This window comes from Primulina eburnea, chromosome 4, assembly GCF_022965805.1.
Source record: "Primulina eburnea isolate SZY01 chromosome 4, ASM2296580v1, whole genome shotgun sequence".
Lineage (NCBI taxonomy): Eukaryota > Viridiplantae > Streptophyta > Magnoliopsida > Lamiales > Gesneriaceae > Primulina > Primulina eburnea.
This window is the reverse complement of record NC_133104.1, coordinates 37,176,416-37,203,486: the sequence shown is the minus strand read 5'-3', so window position 1 is coordinate 37,203,486 and position 27,071 is coordinate 37,176,416. Positions and strand designations below refer to the sequence as shown.

The 27,071-nt window shown below is 33.4% G+C and overlaps 3 protein-coding genes across 9 annotated transcripts; 2 read left to right on the top strand and 1 right to left on the bottom strand.

Moving 5' to 3' along the window:
* The first annotated feature begins 1,616 nt into the window (after positions 1-1,616).
* On the top strand, positions 1,617-2,693 carry LOC140829838 (uncharacterized). Its single transcript, XM_073193123.1, has 2 exons — positions 1,617-1,988; positions 2,063-2,693. The coding sequence occupies exon 2, from the start codon at positions 2,084-2,086 to the stop codon at positions 2,657-2,659; it is 576 nt and encodes a 191-aa protein (XP_073049224.1). The 5' UTR covers positions 1,617-1,988; positions 2,063-2,083; the 3' UTR covers positions 2,660-2,693.
* A 4,108-nt stretch (positions 2,694-6,801) lies between these two features.
* LOC140831075 (serine/threonine protein phosphatase 2A 57 kDa regulatory subunit B' kappa isoform-like) lies at positions 6,802-10,287 on the bottom strand. Of its 2 annotated transcripts, XM_073194840.1 has the most exons (3): positions 10,091-10,287; positions 8,249-9,487; positions 6,802-7,354 (listed from the first exon to the last, which is right to left on the bottom strand). In XM_073194840.1, exons 2-3 carry the CDS (start codon positions 9,386-9,388, stop codon positions 7,013-7,015), a joined length of 1,482 nt encoding a protein of 493 aa, XP_073050941.1. In that variant the 5' UTR covers positions 9,389-9,487; positions 10,091-10,287; the 3' UTR covers positions 6,802-7,012. The 2 variants fall into 2 exon arrangements, with proteins under 2 accessions (XP_073050941.1, XP_073050940.1); XM_073194839.1 differs by having other exon boundaries at positions 8,249-10,287.
* Positions 10,288-22,242: 11,955 nt separating this feature from the next.
* On the top strand, positions 22,243-26,476 carry LOC140831074 (E3 ubiquitin-protein ligase At4g11680-like). 6 transcript variants are annotated; one of them, XM_073194837.1, is made up of 5 exons: positions 22,243-22,383; positions 23,094-23,931; positions 25,196-25,321; positions 25,527-25,698; positions 26,027-26,476. In XM_073194837.1, exons 2-5 carry the CDS (start codon positions 23,273-23,275, stop codon positions 26,225-26,227), a joined length of 1,158 nt encoding a protein of 385 aa, XP_073050938.1. In that variant the 5' UTR covers positions 22,243-22,383; positions 23,094-23,272; the 3' UTR covers positions 26,228-26,476. The 6 variants fall into 6 exon arrangements, with proteins under 6 accessions (XP_073050938.1, XP_073050932.1, XP_073050936.1 ...); XM_073194831.1 differs by having other exon boundaries at positions 25,416-25,698; XM_073194835.1 differs by having other exon boundaries at positions 22,257-22,383; positions 22,996-23,931; positions 25,416-25,698.
* The last annotated feature ends 595 nt before the right edge of the window (positions 26,477-27,071 follow it).

The following is a 27,071-nucleotide window of genomic DNA, read 5'->3' as shown; positions in this document are numbered from 1 at the left end:
TCAAATGGATGGAGATCCAATGGACAACGTTGAAGAGTATATTGTTAGCCCGGTTAATGACACACAAAATGATTACATTAACAGTTTGGAGTCTTCAATTGGGTGGGATGCTTGGAGAGACGAGTTTGGATTGTCAATGTGGAACATGTGTCACGCTCCGAGATGGGGGTTGGTCGACACCGACGTTGCTCTCAAATTTACATTCAAAAATAACAAACCTCAGAAGTACAAAATTCAGAAAGCAATCTTTTATTCATAATACTGAATAATCATTGTCTGATACAATAATAATGTTTTACAGCGGAAATGTAAAACAAACCAGACCTGACAATGTCTTACAGACGCAGCGGAAAACAATATAACTAAAACTGAAAATTAATAATCTTATTCATCAGCCCCAGAACTGGATCTGATCATCTTCTTCTAACAATCCTTCCTCGTTCTTATCTGAGATGGTTTGGTGGGTGAGTGATATGGTCGTCACTCAATAAGTGGAGGCAGGAATAACTCCTAGTTTTCGAAATCATTTTCAACAGAAACAGTAATACAATATATACGAAAATTCTTATTTTCAGAATAGGAATCAGTATTCAGGAATCAGTATTCAGAAATCTGTATTTAGAACAGGAATCAGGAATTTAGCAAGTAAGCACTGAGCATGTTTATGAATTTCATGGCTAAACTGATATCGGTCCCCTATATGTTCTCTTCTCTAAGGGGTGAGGCCAGTAATCAGTAATCAGAATTCAGTAATGTTCAGAATATATATTCCTACCATTAGTTCACTAAGTTTCAGTGCTTCAAAAGTCATATATCAGAAATCAAGAATACAAATACTTTGCTTTAAAACAGAATTCATCAAACCGGTTTCAATATATTTATACATAAGCCCACTTACCATACTTTGCTAAAAAGTGTTTCGGTTGAAGTCCGAAATCTACTTGCCTCGCTACTGGATTTTACAGCTTCGAAATATGCACTCTCTTAGCTCTAATTTCAAGTGATAACTCAAGATTTTGGTAACAACAATTTCAGAGATTGAGGGTGCTATTTTTAGGCCAAAATCTGACTGTTAGCCTTCCAATTAATGACCATAATCTGCCATTAACAACCTTTATTACATGTTAAATGTTTCAGTTACAAGTCCTGAGCAGAATCAATAGCTATCTGCTGGAATCTCGATACTGAACTCTTCTGTTGCTGGATTCTTTCTGCTGGATTTTGTCTGCTGGAAAATACCATCTTCTGATTTTGTCTGCTGGAAAATACCATCTTCTGAAATATGAGTTGCTGTTGGAATTGTTAGCTTCTGCTGAAATTTGCTCGCTGCTGCTACTGCTGGAATTTCAGGTTCTCACAACATGAACAATTAACTCTCTTGTATTTCATTTCAATTATTCGCTATTGTACTTTCAATTTCTTTGTATTGGTTTTTTTATTATCAATTTAACAAGGTTATGAGATTATTCACTTTTGTTTTGCAATGTTTGTTTTTAAAAAATTGTTCAATATAGCTTTGGCACTATAGTTTGCGTCATATTTCCATACGCTTTTACTTCGTCAATCATTATGACACAGTTGAAGTATGTTGTGTTTTGTACAGAGGCAGAGAAAGAACTCAATCAACTATATATGGATAGTGGAGCATCGTCCGCGAGCGTTGTCAGTAAGAGCAAAAAACAAGACAAGAAACGACGTAGTTGGAATGCTCGAGAAGAAGAAGTTATAATACAAGCACTGAAAAATGTCATAACAAAGGGATAGAAAAGTGAGAATGGATTTAAGGATGATTATTTAAATCTGCTGGAGAATGCAATGCAAGAATCGGGAATAGCTTACGTGGAAATCGACATATCAATTCCAAGATCCATGTGTGGAAGAAAACATATAGTACTATAGTTACATTATTAAGCAAAAGTGGTGTGGGCTGGAATGATTCTAATAACACAATCGATGTCACAGAAGAGGCATGAGAGGCAATCGTCAAGGTATTGTTTTCAATGTTTAGTTAATATTTGTTGCGTAGTTTAATTTTCTTGTTTAATTTTTCGATTTGTCGTAGACCGACCCAACGTTACGTTCAATGAGACAAAAGCAGTGGACACATTACCGTGACTGGTGTGAGATATTTGGAAATAATCGTGCTACAGGTGAGCGCGCAACCAATTTCGAGAATGCACTTCATGAGGTCCTAAACATAGATAATGAACTATGTACTGCTGCGTGGCTTGCCAATACACCTGCATTTAACACAGTTGATGCTGCCGAAGACTCTAAATCTGAGACTAATACACCATCATCAAAACTTAAGGAATGTGTAACTTCAAAAATTAAGAAAAGGAAGAAAGCCACTGAAGATGAACAGACAATTGTTGAAGCCATCAAAAACCTCGCCGACATAGCGAAAACAACAATGACATATTTGATCAAGAAGCTTGCTTCAGAGGACAAGCTCTCAGATGCACAAGATCAGGTGTTGAATGCGTTGGATGAGATGACTCATATTTCGGAGGTCGAGCAAGTGCTTGCTGCTAAGTTGTTGTTTAACAACCACAACGACTGGGCTATGTTTCAACGAATAGGTCAACGCGGAAAGATTTGTTTGGTGAATAGGCTTTTGGCCGGACAGGTAATGAGTGAAGAACATGTGTCTTTGTGAAGATGAATCATTTTGAATTGTACATGTATCATCTCTACGCTTCCAGTCTTTTTGAAGGTCGTTGAACCAGTATTTGTTTTTGGTATGTGTTTTGTCCATTTTGAGTATGTTTCATGGATAAGCACCTTCTCCTTGTGTAAAAAGTCATATATGTAGGTGTACGATTTCAAACAAGTAATGCATTTGTGGTAACGTTTGTTCATCACATTGCTACTTAAAGAAATTGTGATAGCTTTTCTTTTCCTCAAAATTTTAGCAGTCGTGTACACAACATAGAATGAAGGAAAATGCACATGTTGTATGATGACTGTGAAATTATGAGGTTTAGCAGGAAAAAAAAAGAACAACAATTGCACAAAAATTATAGGATTTTTTAGCCTAATAACACTCATTTCTCATTACTTTGCAACGTTCATAAACAAAATGTTGGTACAAATTCTGCTCTTCCCCACCGTTAGAGACAGTACTAACAACGTGCCTAATCTACTAACATGGCTTCAAAAAGGACAGTACTATACCATGGATTCAAAAGTGTGGGGAAAGAACAAAACCTTTTCTATTCTTAAACCTGCTACCCACTGGACTCAGTGGTGAGGTCAATTACGAGGATGGCCGATTTGCCATGGCCAGCCAATTTTATCTTGTACTCTTCACCTTTGGTACCATGATGAACTTTGACCTTGGTGGTGTCATCTTCTTCTTTACAGTCGGGATGTAGCTCCATTGTTGGGTGACATAACTTCATTTTCTTCCTCCTATTGGGAAAATCAGATGAAGGTTCCAGCATTTCAACACCCTGACATTTCACTTCACAATCTCACCTTTCTGAACCTTCTTCATTTCATCGTCAGGAACACAGATCAATCAGCGGTACAATATAGGGGCTTGTGACAGTATCTTCAGAAACAAAGTTAAAAGTAACAAACATGTTTAGGGAACTGCTCAGAAATACTCATGAAATTGGACGATCTGTACGTGCGAGCATCAGTAAAAAGAGGTCTTTAAATATAGAAATTTAATGTACCATAACTTCCCCAACTGCTTGTAGTAATTACAAGTCTTTCAACCTGTTCCTTCAATTTGCAGATATGTACGTCAAGTCCAAAGAAGATATGCAAATCAAATGTAAGCATAAGGTTCCCATGGTGGTAGATATTAGCAATTAATAACTTGGTCAAATATTTACATGAATAATAATGTTTACAAACCAACCAAAAATGTAGTTCTCAGTCCAATTGTACATGCTGTTATACCTTTTTGCGCACACGGGATTGAATACAGACACTTTCACCACTAACCTGCAAAGAAATCGTTAAATAATTTAAACTGATGCATTATCGAAGTTTGAGAACATTGAAGCAGAAATTTATAGGATATAGTTCAATTAATCAATACGACAGTCACTGATTCATGGACATACAACTATGAAGGAAAGAATATTACACAAAATAAAGCTGATGATCAGTGAAAGGTTTGTACAACCGTAGACAAAGTACACACTTAAATAAAATATCCTTCCAACTTCAACAGGCAACAGCAAATGCAGTACACACTTAAATATTATGTGCATACAAATTAAGTACATCACACATTGAAGATAATCAGAAAATTTGTACCACACATACATATGTGGAAATACTAAGAAACAAGTAAACTTCGTAATCAAAAGTCATCTATTACTCCTCCCTCAATTCCATTTGCTCCAACAACATAGTTATCTCTTGGGAGTTCTTCTCAATTTTCTTCGCTAGAGTGCGATTTTCACGAGTTAAATCTGATATAGCTTGCAGTAAATCACCTAGTTTCTTACAAGGCTTACGTTCATTGTCACCAGTAGCATTCGGATTTGAAGTGGACAAATTAGGCTGCGAGCATGAAGTTTCATCATGCGTTGTTTTTAAATAACTCTCAAATGCTTCCTCTGCCTCTTTCCTAGCCTCGTACCCTTTGAAACAAGCCCCAAGAAATCTATAAACTTCGGAGTTTGCTTCACACCACTTGTCATATACACCAGCTTTTCTTCCAATAAAAACAACATAGGTTTTAGGCTACATTCAAAGATGTTTCATCGGAGACCCAAGAAGAGTTAATAGTATATATAAGTACAACTAAGTCATTTCAACCAATCAACATAAAGTAACTACACTAATCCATAAATTGTCATACAGAACATTTTTTTACTAACATACTTAAAATATTTTTACATAAGGTTTAAGCCAATGATATATCAAAATATTGTATTCACATTGAAAATATTCTTCACACAATAACAAACAAACATAAATAGACATAAAGAGAGACTGGTACATGTCACTTTACATTCAGGAAAAACATGAGCAATGTATTTTAATGAAATCTAACCTATCCGTTGGATTGGTAATATGATCAGATTAACATACCAAATATAATACACAAAAATTGAAAAAAGAACAAAAAAAGGTCTCAACTGCCAATCCGCAAATCTATATTATTTATTTATAATAAAAAATCCAAGAATAGAGGCTTAGAAGACATCACCATCTCTTCGATTAACTAGGTTATACAAGTAGCTGGTAATCTTCACGGACGTCAAGTTGAAAATTGGTCAATACGTTGACAACATTCGAATCACCGTTGAACGAGCCTTAACAAAATGATGCACAACAATGATTCCGTTATAGAACAAAAAAACATGAAATCGTATGACAACTATAATTGGATGAAGAAAAATGAAATTGAGGTATGCACAAAACATTTTAGCATTTCGTGTGAAAGAAATTCACCTTCTCAGTCGTCGTCATTCCATATACTTGTGCGAAGCCGCGGTGATGAAATCAGAAATCGGTAAGAGAATGTTCCACCAAACAGAGGACGCAAGGGTTAGAATTTGTGTCCAGGAAGAAAATCTCGTGGGTGAAATTTGTACCGTAGATTTGAAGTTGGAATGGTATTTTAGTAAAATAAATACTTAACCCACTACTTATCTATGTCTGAAAAATTGTACCAAACAAGAAGCACAATTATCTCAATTATTATATGTCCTTTGGGGTATTTTGGTCATTACAATAAAATTTACAAAATTAATCCATCATTTTAAATTCATACCAAACACCATGTTATTTATCACAACATACTATTAATCCATATATCTCATTTTTTTAATCACTCTAATTATTAATCATATACTTATCTCATCACACATACCAAACGAGCCTTACTTTCTTGCAGGGTGATACTTATCGTTTTCCAATCAATTGGAGATGTACCATAAGATAAATCTATTTTCGGTTTATTTCATCCTACCCATGTAGGCATTGCCTCCATGATATGATGGATGACCAAGATTTACTCATGCATATATAGGACCCACTTTTTTTAAAATGGTATGTGTGGTAAGATCGTACCCGTTGAAATGAAGTGAGAGTAGTGCTCACATAGGTAAGATCATTGTGTATATTTCAACTAACAAGAGATAAAATTATAAACACGTGGGAGAGGTTAATAAAATAGGGGAGAAGACCGAAAAAAATAGGGATGCTAGAAATGGAATATTAACTTTTTACACTTCTTAAATAAGTTTTTAAAAAAAATAAAATTGAGTAGATATGTTGTGAAATGGTCACACGAATCTTTATCTGTGAGACGAGTCAACCCTACCGATATTCACAATAAAAAGTAATAATCTTAACATAAAAAAGTAATACTTTTTCATAGATGACCCAAATAAAATATTCGTCTCACAAAATATGACCCGTGAAATCGTCTTAAACAAGTTTTTACCAAATTAATTAATAAAACTAGGGACATTATAGGATGTCCGCATAAATATCGAAATAGTTTTTGACCTCGTCTGTTATAACAAAACTACAAAAGTAATAGATAATTCCATATTATATATAAAATAGCCAGAGTTTTTGTCATATTGAAAAGTCCTCACCAAAATAAAATACTATAAAAAAATTGATATCAATATTAATGTATTCAATTACGGTATTAAATATTTAAAAATTAATTAGAAATAAAAACGTAATATGAAATCTTTTAAATTAAAATTTGATTTAGATGACATTTGAAAAATGTTACCAACATGTTGATGCATTCAACTACCAATTAGGAACGAATGCATAGTTATTTCCTCAAAAATTGAAACAAAAGAGAAGAGATGAAGAAATTGCAAATCATTTAATGCACATATTGACAGAGGCAAGAGTGATCGACAGTAATCTCAAAAAATACATCCTAACGCTGCCATTCCACATCAAAGCACAAGCAGATTAGATTGTACAATCCAAATACCAAAAAACTTAAATTAATGCACAAACCAACCTATTCCAGGACACACAAGCCAGACAGACAGTTACAAAGGTCACGGGTTCAATGAGTCACCAGAACAGCGGTATTCCCAACTATCGGCATTGGTTGAAGACTAGCTGTGTTTTCCAGACGGTCCCAGATTTCCTTCCGCCTTTCAATGGCCAAGTTCGAAGTATCTTGCGCTTCTTGGCAATTAAATGTGCAAGATATGACTAGGGCATCATCCATTTCTACAAGCATCTTTTTCACGTTTAAGGTTAAGTTCAGGACGGCATGGTTCCAGTGATTTTTTGAATTGGATTCCAGAGCTGGGAATATTATTGGCAGTATAACATGACGGTTATGATTGATTAGATTGATGATTTTGTCGTTGTTCCAAAGAAACAGAGCCCTCTCAGCTACCTGTAAAGGAATAATACAATGATTTATATTAAATTCGGAGTTATTTCGTGGAGAACCCAACTTGGTTTGAGCTCCACACATTAATATTATCGAATACAAACATAATCTCAAGCTTCCGAAACTCTCTAACCTCAAAATTTCCAAGAATCCTGCAGAAATAACATAAACCCAAAATTCCTTATGGTCTAAGATTCTTGCCAATACATTATCTTCATTTTGCTCCGGATTGTAATCTCTAATGAAAAATATAGCTCCATGAGCAAAAGCTCCTGTCATGATGATTCCTTCTATTTACATACTCAAGGACTTGATTTGTGACTCAATTAATTACATGTCTAGGAAAATCAAAATCTCAACCAATGTGCCATTTGATTAATTTCAATTTAACATCCTCGTGTTTAAAAGCATTTCAATCAAGATACCAAACTAATTCGTATCAGCTACCAAATATTTCAGCAAATGTTGTCTTATTTCATATCATGAGCCAGTCATTTATCCATCCACCTGGAGAGTTTAATATAGCTTCTTGGACCAGATTCCAAAAGTACACTTACAAAATCCTCGTCTTCTAAAGCCTAAAGCTTATTGCAATAACAGACTTCCGATATAAACAAATGGCGATAACATAAGCAATTATGTTTTAAACGGCTCCAAAGGAATTTAGCAAATATAAGGACTTTAATGGAGCAATGCCTGAAATTATTTTGGATTCCAGCTTCAAACTAGCATATTATAAAACCACAGTCTTGCTATAAACTGATGTGAATATGCATATATGAAACACACTTATGCACGTGTAACAAGAATCACAAAAGCTAAAAAGCATTGAAAGTTTGCTGGTCAAGTTTAATACCACTGCAAATTAAACTTACAAAAATAAAAAGGGAAAGTCACCTGAAAATGATAACTATTAATGCAGTGCCTGATGCGCCAGAACAACGGAACCATGATTTTCTGAAACTCAGCCATGTTGATCAATTCAAGAATCTCCTCCAACTCACCTAAAAACATCACCTCCTTCTGGCTATTCGTGATCGGCCAATATCTCAACAGCCCCTCAATCACACTGCAAGCCAACACAGGTTCCTTTTCAATAAACTGAATTACGCAATATGAGAGCTGTTGAAAGTAAACCCCCAAAGACTTCGGTTTGTGGAGTGGAATCAATGCTCTCCAAAGAAATATCTTATGCTCCTCCTTTAAAGGCAAAGTGAATCCTGTGATGACACTCCCAAAAATCTCCAACAATTCAGCAATCCCATTATGCTTCTCTGTCTCGAACACGAATCTATAGAACACATTGCTTATACCCTTTCTTAAAAATGGCCTGTGGGCCATAAACTTCCCATAAATCCTATGCAGAACCGCTTTTAAACAGTCCCTTTCCCTAGGATCCCCCGAATCAAACAGCTCAATAATTTTCAAAATGAAGGAATGATTAATATACTTCTTTCCAGCCTTAGCTTCCAACGAAGTGGAAGTCACAAACTTAAGTAAGAAATCATACACTATCTGCAAGTGTGACCAAGCGGGCTCAAATGTGGGCTCGTCATCATCATCCTTTTCACTTGCACTTTTATTACTCAACCGATTATTAGGCGGGAAAGCACGGAACAAATTTATGGAGCACATCTTGCAAGAAGCTAAAATTGCAGGCTCAGAGAATTTCGGTGGATTCTGTGACAAAAAATCCACCAGCTCAAGCAGCGTAGCTCGCTTAATTTCCTTTTCTTGAACACTTTTGGCTGGATCCGTGAAATCAAAGACCACACAGCAAAGACTCACCTTACTAATGTAAAGATTCATTTTTTCGGAGCTTGAAACATCCTTGAAGGCTAACAGTGGCTCAATTCCAGCAATCGCATTAGATGGAAAGATTGCAGCAGCTGAAGCCCGTTTAGCAGCAGTGTTCGCTTCATTGGCCTGGCTCGAAGCCTGAGACGATACATAATGGCCCAAGCTAGGGTTCCTAGATGAATCTTGATCTGGCTTCTGGGATTTTCGGGGGAGTTTATTGAGAATTTTCTTCCACATTTTGTGGTTTTCAACTCGATAAAGATTGAAAAATTTGACGATAGAAACGGGAGCTTTACGTTTTCAATCCAAAGGCATGATACTTTTGAACTTAGGGATCTGGAAAAAGAGCCCCCTGGGATGAGAATCCCCAACCGTAAATTACAGCATAATGTACAAAAGCGAGATCTTCAAACAAGTTTCAAACCAAATAAAGAGACGAAAGGTACAAACAAAGCCTATAAATCACATTAATGCATGCTACACTTTTCAGATGAATCCAGCAAAATCTACGAACACCCCACTATTTCATTTCAAGAACCTTAATTAACAGCATAATCCCATAAAAGATTTGACATTTATGCATTCATCCAGAAAGCCAACCAATCTACAATGGCTACAAGTCTACAACAGCATGAGTAGCACATGAAACAAACCAATCTTAGATTTTCCTCGATATAAATATAGAGAAAAGGGGGAAAAAGAATATTTGATTGTGCCTGAGGCGTCGCAGAGAGGGGTTAATAATGCAAATGTACCACTAATGGGCGTGAAATGTCAGAAAAGAGAGACGGGCTGAGGCAATAAATTTGCTTGGATTTTGGGTTTGGTCGTGTGTGCAGATTCAGATTGGAGATCTCATGACATGTCGAGAGATTTTCATCTGTGTATTCAAGCCAAAAACTGGTAAATCCCGTGGCTCAAACAGTGAAAACCACCTACCAAACTCAAGTGCTGAATCTGGATTTTGCTATGTCACCGCTATATTCGGTTATTCAAAATGAAAATTCAACTTTCACATGTGAAGAAGAAGGTGAAAATGGGACTACTTGCTTTTCACAAAATTGATTAGCCAATATTACATACTGCTCTGAGTGTGATGTCAAGTTTGTGTCTTAAAATCCGATGAGTCTCGAGTGCTGGTTTGTGGCTCTCGATCATTCAATTTCAGCTTTTTCTAACTTTCTCTTGATAAATAATATAAAATTACAAAAAGTTTATATCTCGATTTTTCCAAGTGTTTTTTTTAAATAGATCAGCAAATCACAGTCTAAGCTTTAATTTTGTCCGGATATAAAGGCATTACTGCCTTTGACAAGTTTTGAAAAAAAAAAAAGCAAAAACTTGTGTGAGACGGTCTCACGGGTCGTATTTGTGAGACAAACTTTTTATTTGGGTCATCCATGAAAAAATATTATTACTTTTTATTGTGAATATCGGTAGGGTTGATCCGTTTCACAGATTACGATCCGTGAAACGATCTCACATGAGAGACACTCTTGTAAAAAAACAATTCAGGTGAGCAGATTTAATTGAGATAGCATATGTGATGGTTTTTTTTTTTTTAAAAAATATAAATTAAAAAATTATTTAGTAAAATATTGCCAAATTGATAGAGTTGTAAAAGTAGTGCAATCCGTGATTCAAATTTCCAGATTCAAATTTTTTTTAAAAAAAATATTACAAAAGTCATCGTTTCTATGAATCCGTGACACGGAGTCTAAGAATCCATAACTCTCTTCGTGCTTATAAATTGCGTCTAGTCTCACTATGAATTCGAAAGTATAGCGGCCGAGTCTCACTTTGAATTCGAGAGTATAGCGTTGTTATGAATGTTCGAACATAAGGTATTAACATATAATGTTAATAAGAGATTTTTTATTTCAGGTATTAACATCGTTGATAATGTTATTCAAAGAGGTATTAAGATGTAATGTTTTTATTTTGTTAATAATATTATAATTATATATTAAGAGATATATAATGTTACATGTAAGGTATATTTGTTTTTTTCTATACTGAAAATATTTTGTTTTGTGTAATATTTTTGGTAATGTTTGTCATTTATTATAAGTATTAACATCGTTCGTTGATTTTATTACAAATTACGTACAACCACATTTGGAAAGATAATTGAAGTAATTTGTTATGTTTTAATTGTATTTTTATATTGTATTAATATAATTATAATTTTGTTCACTTGAATCATACGAATAAGTATAATTTTTTAAATATTATATTTTGAATATTAATCATGTTATAAAAATAATAATAGGAATACTAATAAGAAAGTAATAATAAATATGAATTTGTGATATTTGAAAATATTTTTCATGGTTAGAATTTTAAATATAATTATATTATTTAAATTTAAGAATGAGTTAATATTAGTGTACTTGATATTAATGGAATTGTAAAATATTTTATTACGATTGTTAAAAAAATTTGTAAGTGTTTAGTATGAAATAGTGTATAGTTACTAGGGTGAGTATTCGGTCAATTCAGTTCCTGATCGAACCGAATTAGCGATAACCGAACCGAAATATTTAGCCAGAACCGAACCGACCAAATTAATTTTTATAACCGATGAAAATCGAACCGAATTAAAATCGGTTAATTCAGTCGGTGGCCGAATTAACCAATTAGTTTAAAAAAATTGTGATTTAACTTTAATTATATATGTAATTTTTTTTTAACACTACAGTTTACAAAAATGCATAAAAACATAAAATCACACATATCTCAAATGTATAAGTTTTATTTGAACACAATTAATACATATTATATCGATTTTAAAATTAAAAATTAAAATATTTATAAAAATTGATAAATAAAAAAATTATTAATTAATAATATTTATTATATCGGTTAATTCGGTTAATCGATTTCAAACTTTTGAAAATCGTAACCGAACCGAATTAACTGATATAACCGAATTTTTTTAATTTGAAAACCGAATTTCGAAATAACCGAACCGAATTTCCGAATTGGCTCGGTTCAGTCGGTTACTTTGGTTTAATCGAAATCTTGCTCACCCCTAATAGTTACGCTATAACTTCGGTCACGTTAATATAATCTGTAGTATTCTAATTATGTTTATGTTAATGCAAAGTAATATAAGAATTGATAATTCTAATTAACATATTTTTATCCAATGATATATTTTAAATTAAGTTATCTTAAAACTTTAATTTAATTAATTAAATTTTAAGATCAAATTTTATTATGTGGTTATGTAGAAAACAGTTTTAAAAAATATAACTTTATATTGTAAATTAGAATTTGTTTTAGTCATACCATTATTATGTTTTATTTTGTTTAAAAATTTATTGATACTCTTAATTGTTAAAATTGTTAATGTAATAAATTAATATATCTAGAAATTATAATTATACAAGTTCAAAATCTCAATTTTTTAATATAATTCATAACATATTTTTATTATTAAGATTAAGAATAATTAAATTGATTTGACAATATATATTTTAATAAAATAATAATAATAATTTTATAAGTGATTCTTGAAATTTAATCCAATATAAAATTTATATTTTAATATATGTGTAATAAACTCATAATTAAATTTTCTAATGATTGTAAAACAATATATCTTAGTTTCGCTTCAGACATGGATACTGTGAGTGCCGTACTCTACGTAGGTAGTTATGTCATTATTGAAGATGGTAGGTTTGGATATAGTATCCCCGCGACCAGGCCTATGAAAATCCCACGGTCTATTACATTATCTCTAATGGTGAATTATTTGCATCGCATGCTGAGATCGACCCATCAAAATTCTGCATCAAATTGTCAACAAAATATTCATATAACTCGTTGTCTCGTTACATTGAAGAGCATGTTTATATCACAGACGATGATATTCTACAATTTATGTTTAATTTGCCCACATTGGATTGCATGTACTTGTATGTTGATTCATCGCCAGTGTTGCAGAACGTAAGTGATTACGATTTTGATGCAGTCATGCCGGTAATAACGCAAGGTTTGAGAACCGTAGGTTTAAATCCGATGGGACCTTCTATATATCACGTCGATGAACAATCAACTCAGACATATTATGGGATCGACACTGGTCCTTGGAATCAACATATCACAGCTCACACCGAAGAAGACTATAAATGGGGGATGAATAGAACACGACAATGGGATTTTACTCCAGGGGGTTGGGATCATCATATCACGGTTCCCTCAGTAGTTGATGTTGCATGGGATTCTAATATAACACGACAATTGGATTTATATTCATGGGGTAATGAAGAAAATACCACAAATGTTAGACATTTTGATAGTTCTACCAGGGCTGCAAATATTCCCGCTCCAATTACAGAACATGCCTGAGCAAGATGATTTATTTGATGACAGTTCTCATCATGTATATTAATAGCGATGATGATTAGTATACTACATCAATTGATGGAGAAGAAAATGACCATGTTGACAATGCAAATGAAGGCACATCGTTGTGTGTTCTGATGTCTGGAGCAACACTGACAAAGAACTTTCATAATGCACCGGAGCAATATTTACGTGAAATTACCCAATTTTTCAATGAAGTATATGACGAACAAATTCCAGATTCATTTGGTCTTTCTTCTGCATCACGAACAAACTTTAACAATCCTCATAGGCCAGAGCTCGCTGTGAAAATGGTTTTTAAGAGCAAAAATAATTTAATAACTTCAGTGAAGGATTTTTCTGTTCGAGTTTTGAGACGTGAATATATCGTTGTCCAAAGTTCTCCGACAATTTGGAAGGTCAAATGCAAGAACTGGTCTGAAGGTGGCAATTGTGGGTGGGGATTTCGAGCATCATCTAAAAAAAATTATGCTATTTCATGATCACAAAATACGGTGATGATCACACATACATATATAGCCAAGTGGGTATAGATCATCATAACATTGACATCAACATGATAGACAGTACACTTTTGAGAATCGTGTGTTGTGATCCTACATACGAGATCAAGTATTTGCGAAAAAGTATTAAAGCAAAATATGAGTATGATATATCGTACGCTAAGATATGGCAGAGTTTGAAGCGTGCAGTGGAGATCGTCTATGGCACATGGGAAAGCTCTGTAAATTTTCTTCCTAAATATATAGTTTCTTTGTCGAAGTACAATCCAGGAACTATTGTAAAGTGGAAGCACTTTATACTGTATGACCATCCACATAAAATTTTGAACTTTGTATTTTGGGCCTTCAAACCATATATAAATAGTTTTCGAGATTGTCGCAACATAATCAGTTTAGATGGTACCCATATGTATACCAAGTATAAGCACAAACTACTCATAGTAGTACTTTGGATGCCAATAACCAGGTTTTGCCTCTAGCATTTGCGCTTGTTGATGAAAAAAATTATGAATCTTGGAATTGGTTCATAAGTAATGTTGCACGACATGTAACAAGAGGGTGCAGAGGTGTGTGCCTTATATCTGATAGACAAGTGGGTATAACAAGTGTAGTGCAAGATCTCTCTCACTTCAAGCCTCATCTTGGTGTTCATCGTTTTTGTTTGAAGCATGTTTGCTCTAATTTCAACAGTAAGTTCAAAAAATTCATTTGAAAGATCTATATTGGGAAGCAGGGACACAACATCAAATAGGAAAATTTAATGTCACAATGGAAGCAATTAGAACAAATATTGCAGTAGCTTTCACTTATTTGTCACACGTCCCAAAGGAAAAATGGTAATTGGCTCATGATGGTGGATGGAGACGAGGGATAATTACGACGAACATGTCTGAATATATTAATAGGTGTGTTGAAAGGGTTTTGACGTCTCATAATAACTGCAATAGTGGAGTTGATCTTACAGCGATGTCTGCACTATTTCATTCAACGCCGAACACGAAGTAATAAAATGATGGAAAAAAATCAACCATGGACTGATTATGCATACTGTAAGTTTGATTATGGTCAAAAAATTCAATTGAACACCGAGTAGTAAAATTTGACCAAAGGGATAAAACAACGTCCGTCGCGACATGAGCAAGACCAAGTCTTCAACATCACGTAAAAGCTGTTAAAATTTCTACACGTGATTGCACATGTGGTAAATTGACAATATTTGGAAGTCCTTGTTCACATGTTATATATGCAGCAAAATGGTTTGGATTAATTCCCGCACAACTTGTACAATCATGATTTACACTGAGCGAATACGTGAACACATATGATGGAAGATTCTACCATGTTCATGATGAACAATACTGGGATGAAAATACATTCCAATTACAATACAATACCGTTCGTCGAGAAAGGAGGCATGCTTGTAGAGATTGCAGGACACGCATAAGAAATGAGATGGATCAACCATCATTGAGGGAGGGACAATGTGGGAGGTAAAAGATTTACAATAACGTATTCTATATTATTTTTACTTGATAACATGTGAAGTGATTAATATAATTATAATTTTTGTAAAAAAGTTATATAGTTATTAATAATTATTCTCCATTGCATATAGGTGCATGTGAGAAGATCGAGTTATGATGAAAAATATATATTGCTATGATCGATTAGGGGGGATCATCCTTGAGCTACGATAACTCGGTTCTTGAAATATTGAACACCGATGAATTAAATCGAGTTTGGTTTTCAAACCAAGCGGAAGATACTCAAAATAATCCTTCGTAGAAACCGATTAAATATTTTTGTAAAGCATTTAAGATATATGCAAGATGAATGAGAAAAAATATTTGCAAGATGAATGATAAAAAATATTTTGGTTGAAGCATTTATCAAACACTTGGTATGCAATATTTTGGTATTTGAAGAACACATAAAATGCTTCAACAATACATCTTTAAAAGCAATGGAAATGATAAATAAATGCAATAAATAAATAGACATGAATTTGTTTATAGATGTTAGGAGATTAACAACTCATACGCCACCCCTTCTTCCTCTTGTGAAGAATCCACTAGAAGACTTTGATTTATACAACACCTTGTATAAACCAATTTCAACTTATGACTTATCTCTTGCCTAATTGAAACTCCTAGCACACTCTAGATTGTAGGATGCAACTTCACAATTTGCATAATATTTAACGTCTCTGCTAGAAAATTTCATGGTCGTAATCTTGATTTTGATGTTAACAAAACTTGTTATTGTATTTCTAACATATTTACTCATGTGTGAAGTTGCAAACACGAAAAGTAAACTGAAACTGAATTTTTGGCGAGCTTTGGTGTTTTGATTATATCTCTCAGCTGGATGATTCAAATGACAATCCGTCAATATAACTGATCAGAAAACACAATTTGGAACAAGTTGTATATCACGTCAATTGGGAAAAATCGGATGTTATCAAGGTCTAACTGATCGTTGAATTACCGAACTGATTGCATGAAAACAACAATCAGTTAGGCATGAGCAGTTGCCATATTTTGGTCATATCTCTCAGCTCGGTTATTGAAATGAAGCAATTCAGTATGTGTTGAAAAGATAAGACGATGATCGATAAACCATCTTCAGAAGTCAAAGTCTGAATCGAAGCTTAAAATACTGATAAATAACGATGAAATTACTGGTTATGCAAAAATTGAAATCAGCTAGGCTGATTTCAGCAGACTAGCTGAAACTGAACCAGACCAACTGAATCAGCAACTCCCCAACTGAACTGAACTGAACCAAACCAGCTGGAACTGAACTGAACCAGCTACTGATCAACTGAACTGAACGACCAGATGAGTTGACCAGAGTTGATCGGAGTTGACTAGTTTAAGCTTAGAAAAAGTCCAACAAAGCGAATTTGACCGTTGCAATTTCAGAAACAATACAGAAACTTTCCAAACGGTCATATTCTTGTATCTAACGCATATATATTATTGTTGAGGCCTATAAATACAACATCTAGAAGATCAAACAAAAACTTTTGAAGAGGACTCAAAGCATGGGCAGTTAGCATGAAGAAATCAGCTAGTTGAGAGCACACGCCTTTGTGTGAGGATACATTTGAGATGTATACTATAAAAGATAAATTCCTCACACACAATCACTCACATGTACAAGAGAGTTGAACTTCAAATATTAGTTGAGTCTTCTAATGACTCTATGTCCACAACCTAACATCTTTTCAGCATCTCCATGTGTACGTGTTTGTGCTGCAGATGTACTGGTATCAGCAATGTTCCCGCCAACCTCATATCCTTCTGTTTCTGAATATTCTTGAAATGTTATGAGCGACATGTTTAATGTTGGGTGACTCTCATTCATAATGGTCGAAAATCACTTTGTAAAAAATGTGTAAAACTACCTGCAAATGGAGTGTGGTAACTATACTCATATGATGAAAAGCTTGAAAGCACGTGCGGATTAGTGTATGCAATATTTGAAATTGATGGTCCGGGGTCAACACTCATTTTTTGTCCACCTCGGTGGAGGTTTCATATGAGCTGGTGTGTCTATGACATAGATGCATATAGTATGTCAGCTATATTTAATACAAAAAATTAAATATACGTATATATGTAGATAAATTGAACATGTATTACGATAAATTGTCGGTAATTTGCATCTACATGATGATAGCCAATGACGTTAGAAGGTCCCATTGTTGGAGAGAGAAATATATGTGAAATGCCATGATACCAATCAAGATAATCCATTGTGATGTCGGGTGAACCAAGTATGACATAATCCCCACCAATAATCAAATTATATATGTCGTTCCACATATCTACAAAATATTTGTGATTCGTCGCCCAATCACAATTGTTATCCCCTTGTCGCATCAATTTATGAAAATTATCGAAGTTAGTAGCAGGTGGCAGGATATCCTGACACATTCCAAATTGTCGAAGGCACCTCTCTAGTATATGCATATTAACTATATGAAAATTTATCAAGGCACATGCCGACCAACATAGATGAGTTCTATTTTCATCAAAAATTCTAGCAACATCAACGGTCCATAGAATGTAGCAAATAAAATAATAAAAAAAATTATCAAGTTGATAATATAACATTCAGATTATATTTTAAAAACATTCAAAAATTTAAAGAATTAAATTAAATAATATTATTTAAAAATAATAAATAAATACTAAAAAAGCATTTAGTTTTGTTATTATTATTATATTAAGCAAATATTAATAATATTAATTGTTTCAATAATTAAATTCACTCAATCAAATTTAAAAAATGTAAATAGATATAATATATTAAAAATATTATAGATATTAAATTTAATCTTATTTATAGAAATATATTTTATTCTTAATTATGATTGACAAATATAGTAAAAATCATTTTTTTAAAAATGATTATTATACTTTATCTAAATATGCTCTTTTAAAATTAATATTGTTTACTAAATATTTCACAATACAACTTTATATAATTAAAATATGTATTTCTTCAATTTGTAGGATTTATTTAAATATAAAAAATATATATAAATTGTTTTAAACAAAAAAAAATTCCTAAAAAAGTACAAAAACTAGGATATATTAAAAAATATAAGAATTAGTCATTTCAGTAAAAATGTTATAACGAAAATTTAAACAAATACATTTTATAATTTGGTGTACCACAACATAACAAATAATTCATTTACTAATAGTATAGGAATGAAAATCACGTGTGATTCAGACATACATTGATATTGGTTAATCGAAAAATATTTAATCTATGTCAAAGATTATTATAATCATTCAAACTAGAAATAACAAAATTTATAACTACACGATGTTTATCTCATATTGCAAAGCAAATAATGATTCATAATTAATTATTTGTCAAATAATGCTAATTTAATTCGTACAACTAAACTCTCTAAATAAAATTTTTATTGTTATCATAATAATAACATAACTAAATACAAAAATAATTTAAATATTATGAACAAAAATAATAATGTTACTTTTTATGATTCTCTCGTATGAAATAAATGACAAAATCAACAAATAATATTATTATCTGACAATGTTAAACATTCTTATCAAAACATAACATTATAAAACAAATATCATCAAGCCTCTAAATTTCTTTTTTTTTAATGGTGAAATATCATCTTGGTTAATTAGTATTGTAAATCAAAACATTATGAAGTAATGCAATTGGTTTACTTTTAAAAAAAAATTAAAACCATCAAAATAACAAGTAATCAATTATTATAATTTTGAGAATGAATGGCCAGTATTCTTTATTTATTATTTTATTGACAAAATACACTTTATGTTCTTGAGTATTCAGATTTTTTAAATCGTTTAAACTACTCAATTTTTAAACATTCCAAAATAAATATTTAATTAATAACCTAAAATATTTGTCTAATAACTAAAATATTGGTTAGATAGAATATTTTGGTTTTTCAACAAATAATTAATTAAAATAAAAAATATCCAAAATTAATTTCAACTGGTTACTTTTTTTTTTTTTACTTGTGCGCTGATCAACATCATAATAATATTGTTTGAACATACAAAATTATGTAGATATGTCAGGCACGAAATCGTGTCAAGTGTGAAATCTGACTTCTAAAAGCAAGCTATGAGAATCCTCGGATCGAACGTTAGTTTTAACTTCTTGGTAAGCCACAAAACTAAGAAAGTAACTTAAGAAATGGAAAAATTTCTTGAACGCGATTTTAATTTTGTCATCATAAACTAAAATAAATATTTGTACAACTAGAATTGGAAAAGTTGAAGTAATATACTAAAACTAAAGAAATTAAGATAATGAAAACTTAAAATAAGTGAATTAAATGAATTAGAATCGATGAAAATTTGCTAATAATTTTATATTGATTTATTGATGATAAGTTGTGTAGGGTTTTTGATCTTCATCCTTGCTTTGTTCCAAATTCCTCCAAGCAGTTTAGACATCTTCCATGATTATTGGTCATGAATCGTGTCTCAACTTCCACAACGTTTGCAGACATAAGGTCCAACTTCTCAAATGGGCTGTAGTTTTTTTTCTTTTTTTTTTTTTAATTTGGGGTGGCTGAATTTGGGCCTAACAAAGTATAAGACCGAGCACTTATCGTTTTACCAAAAGTTATAACGGATGGTAACGATGCAACGCGAATCTTTTAAACTTACAGCAATTCAAGCACCATGTTTCGATTGCTCTACCCAACATGAACAATTATTGTACTAACAATCTCCCTCTCAATAATTGCACTCTTTGTAATCAATAAGAATCAAACGTTTGCCATCTTACCAAAAGCTATAACTGATGGTAACAATGCAATTCAAATCTTTTAAACTATACAGCAGCTCAAATATAACATTTCGATTATTGAATCAAGTAGAAACAATCGTTGTACTCAACACAAATGCCCATGTAGCCAATTTGTCCAATGTGCTGATTGGCTATTTCTATAATTTTTCTTACCTTTGCTACTTGACTCCCTAGTTCTCTTCATGCAATTCACATAAAGGCCCAAAGTTCAATTCTCAAAGTTGGATGAAGGAAGAACTTAATCTCCAGGTTCTCATCTTCTATATACACTTGATAGAATCAAATTCACTTCTTCCCTCACTCTCGCATGCCTTTCAATTCATTGCTTCATTCCTCTACCGACCTAAAAGCCTTTGCGCTTCTACCTCTCTCGCCATAGCCCGCAACATTACCATCACATAGTCTACATCATCCACATCTAGTTGTGGAACTCCAAAGAACAAGTAAACCTCTTGTCCTCCTCATTTTTCCATGGAATATACGCACCTTAAATTTTCAACATGTTTTCATCTACTTATTTGTAAGGTGTTCGATATATTGCCTAAAATATAAATGAGGCTTATATATTCCATAATTTATGATTCAAAGTTTGACCTGAGATATTTGGCTAATTCATTGGCTTCTGGTTCGAATTCCATTCTTTTTGTTCATGCATCCATATATACTAATTTCCTTTGTAAAAAAAGACTTAGATGAATCCACATTTAATATGTAGAAACACAACTATATAAACATGAAGATTTAGGATTACTATATTTTTTATGTCCTCAAGAATTTATTCATACACTCAGTTGATGCAATGAACTTTCTTAACAGTATTCATCATCTACTTCCTACAATCTTTTTAGGTAGAAGTTGAACGAGAAATCCATATCTTATCATGTGAAAGATTATAATATGAATATGAAAAATCGTATGTTCTTCATTCCTAATATTCACTGAGTACATTCCTTTCCAGTTGTTCATAAACCTACTGAATTTGCAACATCATTTCACCTTTTACATTGTTTCCTCCCTTCCTTGGCGGCATGGTCCCACTGGACGTGCCAAAACTGTTTGCACAAAAAAAATTATGCGACGTGCTAGGCATGAAATCGTGCCAAGTGAGTGAAAATCCGACTTTTAAAAACATGTGATGTGAATTCGGTAAGCCTCAAAACTAGGAAATTAACTTAAGAAATGGAAGGTAAAAACATGAACAACAACAAATTACACTTTGTCATCCTGAACGGTAATAGGCATTTTTACAATTAGAATTAGAAAAGTTGACGGAATATGCTAAAACTAAGGAAATTAAGCTAATAAAAATTGAAAATAAACGAGTTAAAATGAAATAAGATTGATGAAATTTGCAAAGACTTTTGTATTGATTTGTTGGTGAAGAGTTGTTTAGCTTCTCTAATTTTCATCCTCACTTTGTTCCAGATTCCCCTAAACAGTTTGGCTGGCTCATCATCTTCCACGGTCATTGTTCATTGATCATGTCTCAACTTCCTCAATGTATTCATACGTAAGGTCTGATTTCTTTAACTAACCAAAAATATTTTATTTCCGGACTTTAGAAAGTCTAAAGTTATTTTTATTAATATATTATCAATATTAATATAGAATATTCGAAGTTTTTTTATATTAATTTTTTTTAAAAAAAGAAACATGTTGAAGTTTATTTGAAACACTCATTTTCTTAATAACGAGAAAATAAATTATAATAAATATTTCAATAGTTAAAGCTTTTTATAGAAATTAATTTTTTTATGTATAATATGCCAATTTATTATTTTAAAAAATAAATATTTCTTTAATGTGGAAATAAAAAAATTTATAAAATAAAAAATAGAATCATTGTTCAAAAAATAAAAAAAAAAAAGAAAATTAAATAGATGATGGTGAAATATTATTCGCATTTGATAACAATCCAAGATTCGTCGGAATGAACGATTCAGAGTCATCTTTCAGAGAAAGGCTTTGACAGATTTTTCATCTGGTCACTTAAATCTTCCCTTCATCGAAACGTCGGTCAGAATCATGATTTTTTTTTTTGGATTTAATGAATATGATTTATCTGCAGATTTTTCAAGTTACTTGGTCTAGATTAATGTGCCCCCCTTTTTCGCTGATTTGTATATTATTTATTTTGATTTGAATTTATATGTAGACTTTGCATTTCGGAGATTTTGTTATTTATGACGGACATGAGATGGTTGGTCAACGATTTATTGCTACTCGGGATTTTGATTTCCTGGGTTGTGGAATTTGGAAATTGTTCTCAATTTGAATTCCAAAATGATCGAATTTATTACGGACTGATGAGTGTTAAAGTTAGATATTAAGGTTTTGACGATTCTATTTGTTGGTATTGGCGTTAGGTTACGAAATTTGTTGTTTTGATTGGTCATCTTGGATTGAACTAATGTAAAGATTCACTTAATACTTTTATCCTTTTGCCTTGACGGTTTATTATTCTTGAAGAGGTGTAGCTGTCTGTTATCATGATAATTGTTCATTTTACTGTGCTGGGATCTGTTTTCTAGCGAGTGAAATTTTGAAGTGCTGAGTTTCCAGAAAATGTGTTAGAAAAACAAGAAAGAAAATCACGAAACTTCTGTTTCCTTTTGAATTGATTGTCAGTTTGGTTTTGTCCACGAAACACAGAGAAGGTTTTGCTATTGAAATGTACTGACCGAATGAGGTGGATTTTAATATCCTGCCTTGTGTTACTTGACCAGGGGTTCAGGACAACGATTACGTGTGCTGGGTGAAGTGTTGGAAAATTCTGCGGCATTTGAGTGACTTAACCTTATCAGGCATTCGGTTTTGGCATTGATAGGAAGGGGTCTGAAGATATTTTTACTGGTTTGTTGTCCCATGTCATCGAAGTGTTGCCGTGTCCGTTCGGTGGACTCGGATGGCTCTGCCCTTATTGGGACTTCAACGTAAAAGCCAACCCAACAAAGCCTCTTTGTTAATGGAGCGAGCCGATACCCACAACGATAATGAACATGTTATTGAAATTACTAGTGGCAGTGACGCTTCTTCGTCTGGTTTGTCCCATGACAGGCCGTTTGGGGCCTTGGAGCAGCAACATAGTGAAAATCAACCTAGTGCAAGCTCAAGAGTTCCTGTTTATCAACCCCCGGTTTTTTCTGCCAATGGATCAACCACAAGGAACACATTACAGATGCGGAGAGGAAATAATCGTGGCCGCCAAAGGAGTCCACTAAATTCTGGTTTATGGATATCAGTTGAGCTACTGTTGACTATAAGCCAAATTATTGCAGCTATTATTGTGTTGTCTCTGTCGAAGCACGAAAAGCCAGGCGCTCCTTTGAAAACATGGATCGTGGGTTATGCATCTGGCTGTTTGGCGATCCTTCCTCTTCTATATTGGCGTTTTAATTATCGGAACCAGGGTTCTGAACAGGTTTCATTTCAACTTCGTCCGGATTCTTCTCAGGGCAACAATATGACTGGCTCTTTGACAGGGAGAGTCATCGGAGGAGAAGATCGCCGGACAACTGGTACAGCAGCCAGAGGCACTCAAAGTAATGGTTTACCAAATTCTAGGTATGCAGGATGTTTGTTCTAATTACCATGTTTAAGCCTTATATCTCATTGTCCCCGTCTTATGTGATATTTTTATAATGAAAAAGAAATTTATTAATAAACGTTCAATTTATAATCGAACGGATAAGGATCCTTCTTGCCAATTTTTTGAGGAAAAAGGAGACAACGCAATAGGGGGTACCTAATTTTAACACAATCATATGACAAGATATTGTCTTAGATTAATATAGGTTGCTGGCCAATAGCAATGAGCTAAACGGGTTTTTTAAGATCTTTATCCTAATGTGCCTAAAGTAAGATAAAATATTTTATGTTCTCCCACAATTGAGATGCATTTCCTCGAGGTCCTTCTAAGATTTTTCTTTTCACAACTTCCGAATAGTTGCTAAATCACCATCTTCCATGATTTTATGAATTTTTTCACTCATCAATTATCTATAAATGTGTTTTTTCCCTGGCCATACCCAATGAAAACCAAATTGCTTTAAAATCTTATACCATATAAATATTTTGAACCTGCTAGAGAGAGATTTTATCTCAGGTTTCATTGTTGCCTTTGTTTGGCCGGCAACTTGGGGATTCTGTCAAATGGAGTTTTTTCTGTTTTGTAATGAGTATTCAATCTATTAAGTGATGGTAATATCCCATTGAAAGCTTGTACTGTGATAGGAAGAGAGGTTTTCCTAATGGGGGAAAAAGTTTGTATGAGGATAAAGTTAGACCAGCACACGGTTCTTTCTATTAGCCATTAAGAATTTGGACATAGGATATATGGTTTAATTGAAGATGGTATTGTGGTTGTTAATGAATAACATGTTTCTGGGTCCATGTATGCATTCTCTTGCCTCTGTGCTTATTCATAAATGGAAAACGAATAACCTTTCTCCTGGGAAATTTGTTTTCTGGGTGCTTTTATTTGTTTCATCCCCAGTTAAATCATCACCAGTTGTGTATCTGAGCAAGGTTGTACATCTTCTATCTTTAGCAACGAGCTAAACATCTATTAGTGTGATGTTCATGAGGTAATATTTTACCGTGATCTTCCAGGGGTGAGAAATTTTTGAAGGTTTATAAGTGACACTTTGCCTTGTTCTGCTTAACTTTTTTTAGGAAAGTGCTTTAACATCGATATCTTTGCTACAGTTAAAGTTGTTAACTGATTCGTATGCATCAAAAAATTATTCATGTTGAACTTAATGTTTTGCGACCATGAAGTCGATAATTACATCGTGGTGAACTAAATTCTCCATCCTTATTTTTGCAGGCTTAAGGCGTTCGTCGAATACTTCAAGATGGGTTTGGATTGTTTCTTTGCTGTTTGGTTTGTTGTTGGGAATGTCTGGATCTTTGGAGGGCACTCCTCATCCACTGATGCCCCGAATGTGTACAGGTGCTGCGAGAATACATTTCTTAGCATACTCGCATTGAGATTTGTTCGGTTTCTTATTTAATTTACAATTTTTTTGGAATTTTTTCACTCACAGATTATGTATAGTATTTCTCACATTTAGCTGTATTGGCTATGCAATGCCTTTCATTCTCTGTGCTACAATTTGCTGCTGCCTTCCTTGTATATTTTCCGTTCTGGGCTTCAGAGAAGATTTGGCTCAGAATAGAGGAGCTACTCCCGAGTCTATTAGTTCTCTGCCAACATATAAATTTAAAGTTAAGAAAAACAAGAGCAAGGACAGTGTCTCTGGTGCAGCTGAAGGTGGGACAGTGGCTGCTGGAACAGAGAATGAACGTGCAATATCAGGAGAGGATGCAGTATGATTCATTTTATTCTATTCGAATTATTATATATTGTTGATAAAAATAGCCACATTTGAATGATTTGACTACTTTGTCCCCCATTTCTTCGTTATTGATGAAAATATGAGGGGTCAGGATCATGTGAAATCTAATTCATCTCTTTTAAAAGCCGTCATGGATTTGAGCCTCATCACTTCTACTTCTGTCAATGCAACTGCATGTATTCTGGTGTACATTATCTGCTGGACTTGATTTATGTAAATTGCATGATGTTCCTGCAGTCTGTGGCCCTCCAGTTCATTACTCGACCCTGAAAAGTAACTTTGGTTATTCTGATCCACAGGCATGCTGTATCTGCTTAGCCAAGTACCTAAATAATGATGAACTGAGAGAGCTGCCTTGCTTGCATCTCTTTCACAAGGAGTGTGTGGACAAATGGCTGAGAATCAATGCATCGTGTCCACTCTGCAAAGCCGAAGTTGGCGAGACCATTTCGAGTTCCCTTATCGAAGCAACTGCCAATCTGCGAAATAGCACCATATAAAATATGAGACTGCTGCGAAGAAATATTCAGCTTGGTTTCAATACCAAGGGAGGGAGCCTCACAATGTGTATGCTTCAGATGATACCCAAAAATTTCTTCCCCTTGACTTATGATTTAGGTTACTCTTTATTTGCCTTCAATGATTTCACATATGGCAAATACTTTTCAGTATTATACAAATTGCTGCAAGTTCAACAACACGTTCCTGATATATGAAATGGGTTGGAACAAAATGTTTCTTGGTCACAATATGGTTGCTTTAGTTTATTTATTCTATTGTTGGATTACGGTCCTAGCGCTAGATATTATTTCATGATGGATATCTCAACCTTTTTCTTCAGTAAACTAGATTTATCCATCTCTATTATTCAAAAAAATTAAAAATATCATGTAAGAGCAAGGTGCTAAATGAATATAAAAGGTAAAGGGTTATCATGTATGTGATGTATATTAATACTTGAATATATATAATTTTTAAAAAATATATTTTTCAATTATTATGAAATATTTTTTACGCGCAAGAAATGCAGAACATCATGATTTAATTATTAGGTCATGTCATACTCAAAAAGCCAATATATATCATCAAAAGGAGGAAAAATGATCCAAGATTACCCAAGGATAGGGATGTAAATGAGCCGAGTCGAGCCGAACAGTATCAGGCTCGGGCTCGGCTCGTTCAACAATTTTCTCGGCTCGGGCTCGGCTCGGGCTCGGCTCGAGCTTTTGGTTTCGAGCTCGAGCTCGGCTCGTTCGGAAGTTATGAAGCTCGGCTCGAACATTTAGCGACGGATTTTTGAAAGACCGTCGCTGATTTAATGAGCGACGGTTTGTCGTTTAAAAA

Bases quoted from the DNA above. Each gene is read 5' to 3' on its own strand.
- LOC140829838 (XM_073193123.1), top strand. From the start codon at position 2,084: ATGAGACAAAAGCAGTGGACACATTACCGTGACTGGTGTGAGATATTT.
- LOC140831075 (XM_073194839.1), bottom strand. From the start codon at position 9,388: ATGTGGAAGAAAATTCTCAATAAACTCCCCCGAAAATCCCAGAAGCCA. The intron at 7,355-8,248 runs GTGACTTTCCCT...ATTCCTTTACAG, and splicing joins TTAATAGTTATCATTTTCAG to GTAGCTGAGAGGGCTCTGTT.
- LOC140831074 (XM_073194831.1), top strand. From the start codon at position 23,273: ATGGCTCTGCCCTTATTGGGACTTCAACGTAAAAGCCAACCCAACAAA. The intron at 23,932-25,195 runs GTATGCAGGATG...TTATTTTTGCAG, and splicing joins AATGGTTTACCAAATTCTAG to GCTTAAGGCGTTCGTCGAAT. The intron at 25,322-25,415 runs GTGCTGCGAGAA...TTTCACTCACAG, and splicing joins GATGCCCCGAATGTGTACAG to ATTATGTATAGTATTTCTCA.